Source organism: Capra hircus, chromosome 15 (genome assembly GCF_001704415.2).
Source record: "Capra hircus breed San Clemente chromosome 15, ASM170441v1, whole genome shotgun sequence".
Classification (NCBI taxonomy): Eukaryota; Metazoa; Chordata; class Mammalia; order Artiodactyla; family Bovidae; genus Capra; species Capra hircus.
The window spans coordinates 29,261,472-29,279,527 of NC_030822.1; the positions used below are offsets into that span (position 1 = coordinate 29,261,472).

Below are 18,056 nucleotides of genomic sequence, written 5' to 3' on the forward strand. Positions count from 1 at the left end.
TCAAAGAATTATTTTTTAGGCTCTTCATCACCCTAATTTTAACTAGCTACAGCTCTTTAGAAGTAGAGCCTATTCAGCCTTTTTGAAATAGAATATATTCCCTAGTGCTATTATTATAAAGCTGGAACACAACATCCTTGCCTTAGCATGTCATAAAAGCCACTTCTTTTGTGTATACTTGTAATTCAAGCAGGCAGTAAAGAGAGACTGCAGAACATTCAGGAGTAAAAACTGAGAACGAGTGGAAAAGAAGCATAATAAAAAGCTGGGATCATACTGCTCAAATGACGTGGTACTGGGAGCCTTAATGATTGCGCTTTTCAAAGAGTACACACCACCAAACTCTCTCTTCACTAACAGGAGGCCAGGGAGATAGAGGAAGTAATACAAAAGGCAGATTTACAATAAAGATGTGACATAATTCAAATCAGCGATTCATTATGGAAGAGTTCCTGAGGGTCAAATGACATCAATTTTAGGCAGTAAAAATTTCCAAATCCTATTTTGGGGAATAAGCACTTACTCTATCCCTACTTGGAATCAGTATTGCAATAAACAAAAAGACATGAGTAAAAAAAAAAATTTAATATTAGAAGTTTTATAATGAAAAACAAGGGAGGGGTTCTGCATCTGTGATGGACAGAAATCAGAATCAGTTCTGAAACGGTCCCTGTAGCAGCTGAAGCCCAAGAGGTGGCTGTGCCCATGGCAGAAGTGGACAGAATGAGTTGCCAGGAATGGCATCCTGTGTGAGCACCAGCCTTTACCAATGTGTACCGAATCAGGCCAGGTCCAAATTAGGCCGTGTCCAGCTTGGGAACAGCAGCCCCCTTCTAAGTTAGTCTCAGCTTGCCAGTTGCCAGTACCAATCCCCAGTGTCCGTGAAGTAGATGATGTTCCCCCACACACCTTGGCTGATCCATGTTAGGGAATTGCTGACTTCTGCACTTTGGAAAGGACTTGTCAAGGCCAGCTGCTGCTACTCTGCCACCAAGTCCCTTCCCCAAGGGCACAATAGCAAGACAGCATCAAGCCATATTCTTGTCAAATTGTATTCTTCTGCCCAAGATGTCTTGATAATGGGGAATGGAGCCGGGGGGGAGGGATTTTTATTTAGCTATTAAATAGATATATTTTCACTGCGTTAGTGCCTGGCTGATGAACCGGGTAGATCAGGCACTCATACCCTGGGGTGGATTAAGGCACAGAATCTGTGGTGAGAGAGAGCAAAGGACGATGTGGCTACACAAGAATTTTCTGCTCCACTGCCTCTAGGTTTTCCATGACTCACTCAAGCACTCTGCATTGTAATTTTACTCAGCATCATGCCTGTCTTTCCCATAAAATGACATAAAATGCTCAGTAGTCACATCTACATAGCTCCCAGCTCTTAGTGTGTTTGTCGTTCAGTCATGTCCAGCTCTTTGTGATCACATGGACTGTAGCCCACCAGATTCCTCTGTCCATGGAATTTTCCAGGCAAGAATACTGAAGTGGGTTGCCATTCCCTTCTCCAGGAGATCTTCCCAATCCAGGAATCGAATCCAGGTCTCCTGCATTGCTCAGCAGAGACACATCCAAATAGCCCCCAGCTCTTATGTTCCCTGATTTAAATCCATGTTTCTACACCTGTCCCAACTCTTCCTCCTACTCAGTCCAGCAGTCAAAACAATTTTTCTCCCTGATGAGCTCTCCAGTTGTCATGGTAACCAAGACATGTGCAAAGAAAGAATCAGGTAGCGAGCGTAGATACAAAATTTGAGCTATTCCCAGGTGACTGGCTAAGAACACTTCATTTCTTTTTATCTTGAATGCATGTAATAAATAAACTACAGTCTGTGTGGTTGGTTTTAACTGTTAAACTTGACTAGCTAAAGAAAGGAGGTGGGGGGTGAGGACTAGCTCAACCTATTTTTTTAGAAGGCTTTTTTCCCTTAATTTATTTGGCTGCCTCTGGTGTAGTTGCAGCACTCTAGAGATCATTGTGTCCTGTGGGTCCTTCCACATCCCCTGCGTTGCAAGGTAGATTCTTAACCACTGAACCACCAGGGAGGTCCCTCTCAATCTATTTTAAAGAGACTTGTTGCCAATCTTTAAGGTAGCTTGCTTTAACTACTTCAGGTTTTATAGACCTCATGAAAAAAACTTCAAATAGACTCACCAGTGAAATTAATGAATTCCACTCCAGGCAAATAATACTCCATCACTTGATGATAAAGAATGCTTTAAGTAAAAGCAAGTAGTCTACAGCACTCCATCCTAGCTTACTTTGCTTTAAGATCAAACATAGAAACAATTTCTCCAAGTATTCCATAACTCCATATCATAGGGAGAAAGGACTGCTCTCAGGACAGACCTTATGCCAAATATTTGAAAAAAATGTTTCATGAGGTCAATTATTATTTCCTCTAATGTAAAAGTCCATGCACCGAAAAAAAAAAAAAAAGAATTGAACACCTGCTAATCTCTACATTAACTTGTCTCTCTCTTGAGGACCTGTGGAAAATATATGACATTTTGATGCCTTCCTCCCCCAGGAAATGTTGATGTTACTGTGCATTCAAGAGCTTAGGATTGTATAGCCTCTGCCTCTTGCTCTCTCTTTTATGTCTCTGTCTCTCTCTCCTTGTTGTTACTTTTCCTGCCTTTAGCAGATATTGTTGAACCTTTTCCATATGCCACTTCTTCCTTTTCTCATGCCAGCAGACCTCCACTTTTGAGTAGAATCCATCTTCTTGCCCCAGGCTCTCCTGCCTATGCCAGGAGTGAAGGATGGTGATCCAAAGCATTCATGTGGTCTCATTCTCCTTGCCAGGGACTGATTAGGCATGGATCTAATTTGGGCAATTAGATATGAGTAGAAAGCTGCCAAGGACCTCTGGAAAAGGTTTCTCAGGCTAATAAAAAGATACACACAGTCGTTTTTTGCTCTTGGACATTACTGGATTCAGATGTGACGATTGGAAATAAATTAGTCCCTTACAACTTTGAGGATAGGAGTGACACACTCAGGATGGCAGAGTTCTGAGCCACTGAATGAATCAACGCTGTTGTAGTCCCAGGGCAGAACTTCTAGTTATGGGAAATAGTATATTCCTCTAAGGTCATAACCAGTTAAAGTTGGTTGTTATTTACAGCTGAAATATCCTAACAAAATTTCTTACAAGTTTTCCATGGATAGCTAAGAAATGAACACACTATCAAATTTTATTCAGTTTGTAATAACCATTCAGTCCAGTTCAGTTGCTCAGTTGTGGCCAACTCTTTGCAACCCCATGGACAGCAGCATGCCAGGCTTCCCTCTCCATCACTAACTCCCAGAACTTGCTCAAAGTCATGTTCATCAAGCCAGTGATGCCATCCAACCATCTCATCCTCTGTTGACTCCTTCTCCTCCTTCCTTCAATCTTCCCAGCATCAGGGTCTTTTCCAATGAGCCAGTTCTTCGCATCAGGTGGCTAAAGTATTGGAGTTCAGCTTTAGCATCAGTCCTTCCAGTGAATATTCAGGACTGATTTCCTTTAGGATGGACTGGTTGGATCTCCTTGCAGTCCAAGGGACTCTCAAGAGTCTTCTCCAACACCATAGTTCAAAAGCATCAATTCTTTAGCACTCAGCTTTCTTTACAGTCCAGCTCTCACATCCATACATGACTACTGGAAAAACCATAGCTTTGACTATATGGACCTTTATCAGTAAAGCAATGTTTCTGCTTTTTAATATGGTGTCTAGGTTGGTCATAGCTTTTCTTCCAAGGAGCAAAGGTCTTTTAATTTCATGGCTGCAGTCACCATCTGCAATGATTTTGAAGCCCAAGAAAATAAAGTCTGTCACTGTTTCCATTGTTTTCCCATTTATTTGCCACGAAGTGATGGGACCGGATAACCATTACTGTTTGAACAATTAACATCAGACTAAAACTGACAATGGCTAAAGTTGCACACAGTAAAATTTGTTGTTTTCAGAGAATAAAATCTTCTTTTCAAAGGATTTATCTATCTCATTTTTTTATTGTGGAAAAATTCAATATAATTCAAAAGAACAGGAACTAGTATAATGAAGTACCATGTACTTATTATTTAATGGCAACAATTGACCTTGTTATCTCAAGGTCAATTCTGTTTTACTTATACTCACATCTACTTGCCTTACGTCTAGAATGTGCGAGTATATGCTAAGCTGCTTCAGTCGTGTTCAACTCTTTGTGATCCTATGGACTGTAGCCTGCCAGGCTTCTCTGTCCATGGGATTCTCCAGGCAAGAATACTGGAATACTGGAAGAATACTGGAATGGGTTGCCATGCCCTCTTCCAGGGGATCTTCCCGACCCAGGGATGACACCCATGTCTCTTTTGTCTCCTGCATTGGCAGGCAGGTTCTTTACCACTAGCACCACCTGGAATCCATCTCTGGAATTCAGTTCAGTTCAGTTCAGTCGCTTAGTCATGTCCAACTCTTTGAAACCCCATTAACCGCAGCACGCCAGGCCTCCCTGTCCATCACCAACTTCCAGAGTTTACCCAAACTCATGTCCATTGAGTCGGTGATGCCATCTAACCATCTCATCCTCCGTCGTCCCCTTCTCCTACTGCCCTCAATCTTTCCCAGTATCAGAGTCTTTTCAAATGAGTCAGCTCTTTGCATCAGGTGGCCAAAGTATTGGAGTTTCAGCCTCAGCATCAGTCCTTCCAATGAACACCCAGGACTGATCTCCTTTGGGATGGACTGGTTGGATCTCCTTGCAGTTATTTTGAAGCAAATCTGGAGACCTCAGTATTGTTTCATTAAGAAATACCTCTAAGATTAACAATTTTGTTCAAGATACATGGACTTGTAAATAGATAACAGAAAGAGCATTATCATACCTAAAAATGAATGACTCATTTCCACCAGTCATTTTATTTTATTTTTTGGCTGTGCCACATGGCTTATAGGATCTTAGTTCCCTGACCAGGGATCAAACCCATATCCCCTGCACTGAAAGGCAGATTCTTAGCCACTGCTCTACCAGGGAAGTCCCTGAATAACTTATTATTACCATTATATACCCTGTCAGTATTAAAATTTCCCAAGCTGTTTCATGCCATATATATATATATGTATATATATATATATATATATATATATATATATATACACACACACACATACATACATATATAGTGGTATAATTTCCAACATTTCATGTATAATTTTAATTTTGTTCATTTTCTTTACAGTTGGGTGCCTTGACTCCTTTAAGTTGCTTCATAATTTTGATGGCTGCTGCTGCACTCTTGAGAGGTTGCTTCAGTCATGTCCGACTCTGTGCGACCCCATAGATAGCAGCCCACCAGGCCCCTCCGTCCCTGGGATTCTCCAGGCAAGAATACTGGAGTGGGTTGCCATTTCCTTCTCCAATTTTGATGACAAATTTATTTAAATCAGGCTCAAACAAGTTACACAGATTGGATTTGAATGACATGTTTCTTAAGTTTGTTTTAATCTACAGTTTTCCCTCTCCCTGTTTTTTCCTTATAATTTATTTGCTTCTCAACAAAATAACATTTAAAATATCAATACCAGAAAAATTAGATTTTGTGGAAAAAATGACCACAAAAGAAAATGCACAAAGGCAGAGGTTATGGAAACATTTGACGTGCATGAAAACTTATCAATGAATTAAATCTTTGCTGTAAAACGTAAAGGGGAAAATAATTTATTTTAAAACAATTTTAGACAAGATAAAAATAGAGAAAACTAGGAAGAAATAGTATAAAATATAAAATTTATCATGCCAATAAATTAATTTGATAGAATTTACTCCATAAAATATTTTCTTAATGAAAATTCGTCATATTAACCCAATTCTGATGAGATTCTTTACTCTCAAAACGTCTTTATGGTTGAAATAGTGGTGTTAAAATAGTAAAAAAAAAACAATCAAATCAGAATACTTAATATTTGTCTATGAGATATCCAAGTGAAAATACTTGATAGGATTGGGAGGCCAGAAGAGAGACAAAGGCTTGTGTCCTTGGTTGACAAACATGATCAATTAATTCATGATTGAAGCCACAGGAACATTAAAAAAAAAAAATCACCCAGGATAAATGGGAAAATTAAGGGCTTCAAAGAGAACATGGATTTAAATAATGCACTTATAGAAGAAAAGCCAGCAATGCAGACAGCAAAGAATGTCATAAATTGTAGAGGAAAAAAGTAGGAAAATGTGATGTTTTGAATACTATGGCAGCCTAGAGAATATACCTCCAGACTTCCAACCATAGGGAACGTAACTGATCAGGGTTCCCACTGCCAGACTCTGTAAGCTACTGCTGTGTTTGCCACAGAACCATGCTAGGTATTGATCTAGATGTTGTCTAAATCATGCTGATATGCTCATCAACTTTCCAGAAAACATGCTATAGTTTCTAAGAGGTTAAGATGATAAACCCCTAATAATACATTATATAGTTTGTAGATTATCAAGGTCTTGAGCCTCTATTTGCCACTTCTGGTAAATACCTACTGATAGCCATTCTTCTTTTTCCTTATCATTAGAAGTTTGATTTGCCAGAAGTGGCCAGGTGACATACTTCTAATCAATGAGATATAAGGGGAAAGTCTACTGGGTAGGGGTCATGGGAAAACAACTGCTTTTTCTGGTTTAAAAGTAGATGGGTGGGCTAACTTGACTGACATACACTTTCAGCCCTTTACCGTTCACTCCTCTTCTTATCTAGAATTCAGATACAATGATAAGGCAGTTTAGTGATCTTTTAAAAATAGTCTCTTTTTTTTAAGAGCAATTTTAGGTTCACAGTAAAATTAAGTAAAAGAGTTGGATATGAAGATACACAGATTTCCCCAATACCCCTGCCTCTATACACACATAGTCAGCCTCTCCAACTATCCACATCTCCCACCGGAGTAGTAGTTTGTTACAACTGATGAACTTGCATTGGCACATCTTGCTCACCTAAAGTCTATAGTTTACATTACCTTTTATTCTTGGGGTTACATATTCTACGAGTTTGGACAAATGTATTGTGACCTATATCCACTGCTACAGTAGCATATGGAATAGTTTCACTGCCCTAAAATCCTTTGTTCTCACATTCCTCTCTCCTCACTAACTCCTGACAAACAATAGTCTTTTTACTGTCTCTATAGTTTTGCATTTTGGAATCATACAATATTAGCCTTTTCAGATTGGCTTCTTTTGGCTTAAGTTTCCGCCATGTCTTTTCATGGGTTCATTTCTCAGGAGGGAAGAAGAGAGTTGACTCTTGGACAACACAGATTTGAATTGTCAGGGTATGTTTATATTGTACATATGATTTTATATTGTATATACATATATAGCTTTGATTAGAAGGACCTTTGTTGGCAAAGTGAATAGTATGAAATCTGGGAGGTGGAAACACAAATAAAGCAGGCCAACTATGGAGTTCAAGCATCTGTGGATTTTGATAACTGTGGTTAGTCCTGGAATCAATCGCCTGCGAATATCGTGGGACAAGTGTACTATGTGGTCCAGATAATCCAAGTGTTTTTATCCACTCACCTACTAAAGGACATCTTGGCTGCTTCTAAGGTTTGGCAATTAGGAATAAAGCTACTATAAACATCCATGTGCAGGTTTTTGTGTAGGTATTAGTTTTCACCTCCTTTGGGTCAATACTAGGGAGTATAATTGCTGGATTTAATGGTAAGCATATGTTTAGCTTCATGAGACACTGCCAAAACTATCTTCCAAAGCAGCTGTACTATTTTGCATTCCTAGCAGCACCAAATGAGAATTCCTGTTGTTCCACATCCTTGTCAGCATTTGGTATTGTCAGTGTTCTGAATTTTGGCCATTCTAATATGTGTGTAGTGGTATCTCATTGTTGTTTTAATTTGCATTTTCATGATGGCAAATTATGTGGAACATCTTTTCATTTGCTTGCTATCTGTGTATCTTCTTTGGTGAAATGTCTGTTGAGCTCTTTGGTCAATATATATATTTTTGGGGTCCATTTTTCAAACTGGGTTGTCATTTTCCTATTGTTGAGTTTTAAGAATTCGTTGTATATTTTGAATAACAGTCCTTTATCAGTATGTCTTTTACAATTATTTTCTCCCAGTCTGTGTGTTTTCTTTTCATTCTCTTAACATTGTCTTTCACAGAGCAGACATTTTTAATTTTAATGAAGTCCAGCTTACCAATTCTTTCCTTCAGGGATTATGCCTTTGGTGTTATATCTAGAAAGCCATCACCAAACCAAGGTCATCTGTCACGGCAAGGTGTAGAGGGAAAAGAAGCGTTCTGTAGTTCTAAGACTAGGTTGCTTTTAGTTTCGTTGCTCAGTTGTGTTTGACTCTTTTGCGACCTCGTGGACTGTAGCCTGCCAGGCTCCTCTGTCCAGGGGATTTTCCGGGCAACAATACTGGAGTGGGTTGCCATTTCCTTCTCCAGGGGCTCTTTCTGATCCAGGGATCAAACCTGCATCTCCTTCTCCAGAAAGCTTAAACTAAGTCCTCTACTTATCAGATATTTCTTTTCTATTGTGAGATAATATCCACCCAATAGACATTATTAGATATTATTACAAGGTTTATAGCTGCAGGCGCTGGAATTCAAAAAGAATGTCCTTTTTGTTGTGCTTGTTACTTCAGTGGTATTTTTTCCATGGCAGTATGATAAAAGAGGCTTGATACTTGTCATTTTGATCTTTCAACATCCAAATATTCTTCTTATGGTTGCTGTGGAGAAGGATGGAGGGAAGGGATAGTTAGGGAGTTTGGAATGGATATATACACACTACTATATTTAAAATGGATAATCAACAAGGATCTTCTGTATAACATATGGAATTTTGCTCAATGTTATGTAGCAGACTGGATGGGAGGGGAGTTTGAAGGACAATGGATACATGTATATATATGGTTGTATCCTTTTGCTGTTCACCTGAAACTGTCACAACACTGTTAATTGACTCTACCCCAATACAAAATAAAAAGTTTTTTTTCAAATAGTGAGACTTATTTTATTAATTTTGCCTAACTTTCCATATCCCCATTGCCTAACTATTTATTCTTCAGTTCCAAGCTATGCTTTAAAATGAAACCATTTATATCTGTTTAAAAGAGAAAATATTTAGGAATATGCTTAAGACTTGTAAGACCTCTACACGGAAAACTATATAACCTTCCTGGGAGAAATTAAAGAAACCTTTTAAAAATAAAGAGATACATCATTTTTATGGATTGGAAAATTCAGTATTGTTAAAATAACTATCCCCAAATTGATGTAGAGATTTAACACAATTCCAATCATAATCTCAGTTGGCTTTTTTAGGGTAGAAATTTACAAGTTTACTCTAAAAATTACATGGAAATGCAAAGGACCTAGAAAACTCAAAGAATACTGAAAAATCAGGACAAAGTTGGAGTACTAAGGCTACCTGTTTTCAAATTTTACTATGCATAGCTATTAGTTCTCTTAGGATATCTTCCATGGCCCTTCCAGCCTGGGTTAATTGTTTCTCTTCTGTTCTTCTGTAGCATTCTGTACTACCGTCATTAAAGCACTTACCACAGTGCACATCAATGATGTATTATTTGCTTATGTTCCCCACCTTAGGTTTCATAAGGGCATAGACCAGAATCTATCAGGTTTATCACTGAATCTGCACCACCTGCAGAAGGGTGCCTGCACACTACAGACATGCAAGTATTTACTGCATTAAGTTGTACTTAAATAATTTTTATTAAAAAGTTAATATTTTAAAAGAAAATTCATAAAGATCATCTTTTGCTTGAGAGCTATTTATACAACTGGCCAGGATTAGTTTATCTGGCTTAATTTTAAAAGACAGTACTATGGTAACCCACTTCAGTATTCTTGCCTGGAGAATCCCATGGATGGAGAAGCCTGGTAAGCTACAGTCCATGGGGTCACAAAAGAGTCGGACACAACTGAGCAATTTCACTCACTTAATATTACCATGGAGCTTCCCAGGTGGCACTAGTGGTAAAGAACCTGCCTGCCAATGTAGGAAATGTAAGAGACGTGGGCTAGATCGAGAAGATCTCCTGGAGGAGGTCCTGGCAACCTATTCCAGTATTCTTTCCTGGAGAATCCCATGGACAGAGGAGCCTGGTGGGCTATGGTCCATAGGGCCACAGAGTCAGCATGACTGAAGCAACTTAACATGCATACAAGCACAATATTACCATGAAAGAAATAAATAGATTAAGATCATGCAATTCAACTCAAAAAATTATATCAACCCTTTGGAAATTAAATGTCTTAAGCACATACAATATATTGCTCAGTAATTGTACTCCCAAGAAGCTAGATGTATGAAATAATGTAAAAGGCAAAACAGCTTTATGAACAAAATGTTCATTGCTATTGTTATTTATTATAGAAAAAATGGAGACAAGCTAAGAGTCACACAAAATGAGATTCATTAAAAAAATTATATGGCAGATCAACTTGATGTAATATTTTACAGACAAAAGATGATTATCAAAATAATATAATAGCTCTTAAAATGGGTTTTTTTAATTAACCTTCCTGCTATATATAAGTAGATAACAAAGCTCAATTAATATTTTTCACCTTATTTTAAATCATGGGAGAAAGGTGACAAGCCAACAAGAAATTATCAAGCCAAAAGTAAAGGAAAAAGAGAGGTAACGATTGAAATGTGGCTTTTTTCTTGAAAGCATTTGTCAATCCTTAAAATTTTGAACCTGAAATTAAAAAAACCTTTTGGGCAAGAAAGAAAATAAACCTTAGAGCCTACAAAAGACTGAGAGTCTCAGGAGAAACTTCTCACAACATGTTGGGACTTCACACCCAGAGTAAAGATAAACTAGGAGAAAAATATCTTACACAGAATGACACCCTAAGTAGGATGGTACAAGCACCAGAGAATTATAAGCCTTAACGTAGTTGAACTCAGGAACTTAGCAGAGGCAAATACAAATCCTCTCTAGATAAAAGTACTTTCCTTGCAAGTCTAAATTTATTCACACAAATAGTTGGTCAAAGATAATGTCCAACACAAACACAAAACTCACAAAGAAACTATAATCAAGAACTCTATAATCAGACTCTATAATCAAGAACTAGGCAAAGGAAACAAAGTCACAAAGATTTCAGATACTGAACAACAATGCTGACTATAGATAAAGGACATGAGTTTGAGTAAACTCCGGGAGTTGGTGATGGACAGGGAGGCCTGGCGTGCTGCGATTCATGGGGTTGCAAAGAGTCGGACACGACTGAGCAACTGAACTGAACTGAATATTCCATTATATAGGTTTACTATATTTTATTGGTCTATTTATCCATTGATGGACATTTGGGTTATTTCTGCCTTTGGCTATTATGAATAATGCTGCTATAAACATTTATGTACAGTTCTTGTGTAGAAAAATAAACTGGACTTCTTCATGACAAAAAACTTCTGTTCTTCAAAGAGTATCAAAAAAAATATGGAGAATTCCCTGGGAGTCCAGTGGTCAGGACTCCGAGGTCTCACTGCCAAGGTCCCAGTTTCAATTCCTGGTCAGGGAACTAAGATTCCACCAGTCATTGCCAATAAATAAATAAATAAATAGGGATACTTAAAAATATATGTATGAAAAGACAACCCACAGAATGAAGGGGTGAAATGAAGTGAAATTGCTCAGTCGTGTCTGACTCTTTGCAACCCCATGGACTGTAGCCCACCAGGCTCCTCTGTCCATGGGATTTTCTAGGCAAGAATACTGGAGTGGGTTGCCATTTCCTTCTCCAGGAGATCTTCCCCACCCAGGGACTGAACCCTGGTTTCCCACATTGTAGACAGATGCTTTACCATCTGAGCCATTTGCAGATCATATACCTGATTTAGCTCAGGGGCTATGTCCAGAAACATAAAGAAAAGTTACAACTCAATAATTAAACAATTTAAAAAATGGGCAAAAGATCTGACTTGATATTTCTCCCAAAAAGACAAATGGCCAACAAGTACATGAAAACACCTAAACATGATTAATCTATAGGGAAATGCAAATAAAAACCACAATGAGAATCCACTTCACAGTCACTGAAATGTCTAGAATCAAACTGAGATAATAACAAGTGTTGGAAAATCTGTGGATAAACTGGAACCCCAATACACTGCTGGTGGTAGTATAAATGGTGCAGTTACTATGGAAAACAGTCTGATTGTTTCTTAAATGATTAAACATAGAAGTTAGCACATGATCTGGGAAATTAATTCTTAGGTATATACCAAAGGGAAATAAAAGCATTATATACAAATACTTACATAAATGTTTATAGCAGTATTATTAATAATAGCCAAAAGGCAGAAATAACCCAAATATCCATCAATGGATAAATAGACCAATAAAATATAGTAAACCTATATAATGGAATATTCAGTTCAGTTCAGTCGCTCAATCGTGTCCGACTCTTTGCGACCCCATAAATCACAGCACACCAGGCCTCCCTGTCCATCACCAACTCCTGGAGTTCACTCAAACTCATGTCCATTGAGTCGGTGATGCCATCTAGCCATCTTATCCTTTGTCGTCTCCTTCTCCTCCTGCCCTCAATCCCTCCCAGCATCAGAGTCTTTTCCAATGAGTCAACTCTTCGCATCAGGTGGCCAAAGTATTGGAGTTTCAGCTTCAGCATCAGTCCTTCCAATGAACACCCAGGACTGATCTCCTTTAGAATGGACTGGTTGGATCTCCTTGCAGTCCAAGGGACTCTCAACAGTCTTCTCCAACACCACAGTTCAAAAGCATCAATTCTTCAGCGCTCAGCTTTCTTCACAGTCCAACTATCACATCCATACATGACCACTGGAAAAACCATAGCCTGGACTAGACGGACCTTTGTTGGCAAAGTAATGTCTCTGCTTTTTATTATGTTATCTAGGTTGGTCATAACTTTCCTTCCAAGGAGTAATCTTCTTTATTATTCAATTACAAAAAGGAATGAAACACTGATATATCTACAACATGGATGAACTTTGAAAACACTAGGCTAAGTGAAAGAAGTCAGTCACAAAAGACCCCATATTCTCTGATTCTATTTATATGAAATGTTCAGAACAGGGAAACCAATATAGAAAGTAGATTAGTGGTTGCTTAGGTCTGGGAGTGGGAGATAGGGCAACAGGATAGCTCAAGGTGATAAAAATGTTCTAAAATTTACTGTGGGGATGTTTGTGAATAAAACAAAAAAAACATTAAATTGTATACATTAAATAGGTAAATTGTTTGGCATGTGAACTATATCACAATAAAGGTGTTTTAAAATCTGTAATGAGACACATCCTCAGGTGCCAATTCTACACTTCCATAAACCTAATAGGAAGTGTCTCCTTAGATTTTGCACCCTAGGTTCTTTGCCTTGCTTCATCCTAATCCTAGGTGCTCTGTATCTTTCCCCTTATACAAAGAAAACCACTTCTTCTTTGTTGTTGTATCCCTTGTCTCAGCAGAGGTTTTACATAAAGGAGCTGAAAGTAGAAAGTTGTAAGATACTCATTTCCTTTCCTTCCTTTTTTTTTTAAATACAGCATTCACTAGAATTTATGACAAGCATCTTTGGGAACAATAAGAAAATATTATTCTTTTCAGAGTGATCACAAGCAGAATGATAGATTTCTTCCAATTTTAAAGTTTTAACATAGGAGGGTAACAAGACCTGAGCTCCGCTTGGTGGCAGTGTTTCAAGGAACTGGTAGGATTTAGAGGGGATGGCCATGTGCCTAGACAGAAGCTTTGGGGTTTGTAGCCTCAGTCGAGTTTCCTGGCCATACCTGAATGGTATGCAAGGGGAAAGCTATCAGACTTCAAGACCACTATGACCCTGGACAATATAGATGTTAGCAGAAACCGTGATGATCTAGAGCTGCCTGCTCTTCGTCTTTCCCCAGTATCATTTAAAGCCTGGGCTGGAGATGAGAGGCTCCAATATTGATGAAAATTTAATTTCTTGCTACCTTGACCAAAAGAGAGCTTTGACTATCTTAATTAGATTTTTAAAAACAATAAATAAAAGGTGTATATTAGGACTAAGAAAGAGATTCTCTTTCATAGCCAGAGAGTTGTCACATTTAGCAAATAAAAATACAAGATACTGGGCAAATTCCAACAGAAATGAAAGCTTCTGAGCTTTCCTGACTAGGAAAACTATTATATTCCCTTTTCTGGACACACTTTTAGATATTGTTCTTGAATTTGATGAGTTCTGGGTCCTCTTGCTTACCCTTCAAATCCTAAGCAACAAGTTGGAGATGCTGGGCAAAGTTTCTGGTAACTAGTTTATGTCTGTCATGATCTTGATGATAAAAATGGGGACTAGTTAATTCTGGTATTGAATTAAAACTTGCATTTCTCCCATCCTTTATACTTGCGCTATACAGTTTCACCTCTTGAAAGTTCTGTTGACTCAGTAGTGTTTCTCAGAATTGAATTAGAGTTGTCTTTATAAAAACCACTGCTTAATCACATTTAATATATATATACAAATCATCATTGGATCTTGTTAAAATACAGATTCTGATTCAATAGAATTGGGATGGGGCTTGAAATTTTTTATTTCTTATTAAGTTCCCAGAGGACTGGTCCTCCTATCACACTTTGAGTAGCAAGATTATGACCACTTATGTCACAATCAATACAGTTGATTGTGGCAAGCACTTGCTGTTTATCATGAGCTCTTTTCTTGTATACATATGGTCTTCCCAGACAGATTTCATTCTTACTTTCATTTTTTATTTTTTGAAATGAACAATTTTATTATATACTTTCTCTTAGCCTCGGCCCCTAGCATAAAACTTCGCATAAAGTACATGTGTACTTAACATTCATCACGGACAATAATGGTGATGACAGTGAGTGATGAATTTTTCTCCAGGACTCATGTGTATTTCCCAGGCCTAGTGTGAATAAAAGAACCTGCTGATTCTGTAAAGGAAATACTTAACTGACTAGCAAAAACTGTAATTCTCAACTATGGCACACTATTTTTCAGGGATGGGTAATATAATCCTTCTATACCTTGGTATTTGGGATTTTATTATGATAAATGGCATTTTTAAAGGAAAGTAAAACTTTGAATTTATTATATCTTTTATCTGTGAACCTCCAAGTACTTTAAAACCATTTAAGTTACTGCAGCCAAGGTGTAAATGCTATTTCACTCTCCTTGCAAAAAAACTGAGGAGAGACAGAGTCACTTGGTCAAAATCGTAGAACTACTGTTTAAGAAGCTACACCAAGAGACTCTGGAGCAGCTGTGCCTGACAGGTAAGCACTTGTCAGAATCTCCCACACCTGTTGTGTGACTTGAAAGGTGAACATTCCGTAGATGAGAGGAGGCCAAAATAAGGAGAAAATTAAGACTACTTCTTTTCAATCTTTCTTCTTGCTCCATATTCCTATTGCCAGTATTTTTTGCACGCTAACGCTTATTCATTTTTGTGTTATGGTTAAATGCTGACACATCCTCCCTCTTTCACAACTTGGTTGTTTTCCCCAGTTATCTTCTCCCTACCTCCTAGTCCACTGTAACAACAGAGGAAAATGAGCTGCTATCTGAGACCTAAAATGAGGTTGGATTGCTCGTTCAACTACTTTTGAATTCCGCCTCTTTGAAAAAGTCAGTTCACTCAGCAGCTTCCTCTTTGTGTGTAAAATGAGAATGGATCACGTCACACGATGGTTTAGATGTTAGAAGGCGATTCATAAACTGTAAAGTACTGAATAGGTATCAGCTGTACCCTTCCTGCACCTGCCCTTGTTTAATCTAATTGAAGCCCAGGGACACAACTGCAGTAGACCTAACGCGGACCGGAGGTTTCTATAGGAAACAGCCTAGAGGTGTAGCTTTTTTCCTTTGAGAAAACGCAGGGCAAGGAGCTGCTGGGAGTTGTAGTCTGCGGTGGTCTTTACACGCCTCGAGGCGGGGGGATGGGGGGATGAAGAACTACAACTCCCATGAGGCCATGCGGGGACAGCCCTCGCACTCTCCCGCCAGGCGCGCTCCCCAACACGAAACAGGAGGGGGCCTTCGCGCGCCATGGGATTCACAAAAGCTAACTCTGAGGCGGGCGCGTCGTGGTGGACATGGCGTCTGATGCGGAAAAGGAGACGCGTGGGGATGGGTGGGGATTGTAACAAGAATAAGACACGTGGAAAAAGGCAAAATAAGAAATAAAATGGCCCTGCCCCTATTCCTCACCCCGCAGCGTCAGGAGCGCGCTTCCCGGCTCGCGCCGCGAGTCCCGGGAGCTTAAATCGACTGGGAAGGGGGCGGGGCCAGAGGCGCGAGGGCGGGGCCTAAAGCTGAGAGGGCGGCGGTAGCGGCGGCGGCCAAGACCCAGACATCTGGGACTGTTGTTGTTCTCTCGAGGTGGGACCGCCTCAGTCCGTTCGCCCAGAGAGACCAGCAGCTCGTCTAGTGGGAAGGAGGCGGCCTCGTAACCCCTCTCTCCTGTTTCCCCAAAGCTGCGGCAAGACCTGGCACAAACGTCCTGCGGTTGGTCTCCGATGCCTTTCAGTGAGGAGGGGTCGTCGAGGTCCCGGTGAGCGCACGTCAGGCTCCTCTAGCTCGGTGTCTTCGCTGGATCCCCATTCATGCACCCTAGACTGGCTGCCATGACTGAAAACGCAGAGGGAGACCTGAACTCCAACCTGCTCCACGCCCCCTATCACACTGGGGACCCTCAGCTAGACACAGCCATCGGGCAGTGGCTCCGTTGGGATAAGGTGGGTACCTGGTCAGCAGGGCATCCTCCCCCTCCTCCTGCACGCCCTCCCACACCGTGTACGCCCTTGCCCGTCCCCACCCGGTGCTCGGCAGGCTGTGGGGGAGATGGCTCAGGCCATGCGGCGGGAGCTAGCGGAGCTGGGCGTTGCCACCCACCTATGCCTGTGCTGCCTCCCTGGGGCCGCCTGAGCTGGGAAAGGACGCCTGTAGTCGCTTCATTTTGCAGGGCGAGAAATTGCTACCTTCCTTCCTCCTCCCCCCTTCCCGCCCCCCTTCAAGTGTGTATCATGTCCCTTTTCTCAAAAAATAATAATAATAATAATTCATCATCATCATCGTAAGTTATACCCTTAATAGGGATATTTATTTCCTTCCCCCTTTCTTCTCCCTTGACTTCCTTCTCTGCAAATCTGAAAGTGGGTGGTTTTTGTGTTGTGTTTTTTTTTTTTTTTCCGCCTTCTGGGACGATATCTAACCACTGTCTGCTTTAGCGCTGGTCTGATGTGTTTCCACCTTACGTCTCTAGTTAGTCGCTGGTCTTTTATCGCTCCCGCTCCCGTGTATTCTCTAATACCACCTTTTGCTCTTGAGAAAAATAAGGGTTCTCTTTTTTCCGCTGGCCAGAAGTTATTTTCTGAAAGTGTCCTCTTCCAAAAATCATGTTTTCCAGGTTTCATGCGATGCTTGGGATACAGACTTGTATCCATTCCTCCTCTGTTCCCCGACCCGTACTCTCTCCAAATTGTTGCGGTGTTTATCTTGTGGAGGGATACGGGATGGATATATGAGAGCTAGAATTAAAATGCAGCCATCTCACTTGTAAAAGAGGCCCTTAGCTCCAACAGAGGAAGATGGTCCAAGCTTTTGCTTTGTCGAGTATATTAAATGCATTTGTTGAAGCAGAGACGGCAGCGTATTTTAAATGGAATTAATAATACTGAATTAAAGAATTAATGTGGTCATATGTGAAATGACGTTATTCAACTTCCTAAAGGATTATTAGCCTTCTGAAAAAGTTTTATTTTCACTTTGTTCAGTCATTCATGCGTTCAGCAGAAAATATCCATTGAGTACTGGGTGATGTTTCAGGGCCTGTTGGGTCCAGGGTATGCTAGAGGTGAGGAGGCTAGAAAGGGTTCCTACCCTCAAAAAGCCTTCAGTCAGCAAATAAGGAAGACCAACAAATAAGCAATTACTTCTTTAGTGTTACATGGTCATATGTATCTTGGACATTCTAATTCTTCCTCTGGAGTCTAAACCAGTGCATTTCAAACTCTTGAAGTGCATGCAGATCACCTGG

At 39.8% G+C, this 18,056-nt stretch overlaps 1 protein-coding gene across 1 annotated transcript in view; it reads left to right on the top strand.

The window, feature by feature from the left end:
* PGM2L1 (phosphoglucomutase 2 like 1) overlaps positions 16,334-18,056 on the top strand; it is a 60,119-nt gene continuing 58,396 nt past the window's right edge. Inside the window, exon 1 of the mRNA XM_005689969.3 lies at positions 16,334-16,755. Within this exon, the coding sequence (XP_005690026.1) occupies positions 16,624-16,755 (132 nt within the window). The 5' untranslated portion in view covers positions 16,334-16,623. The remainder of the gene's footprint in view (positions 16,756-18,056) is intronic.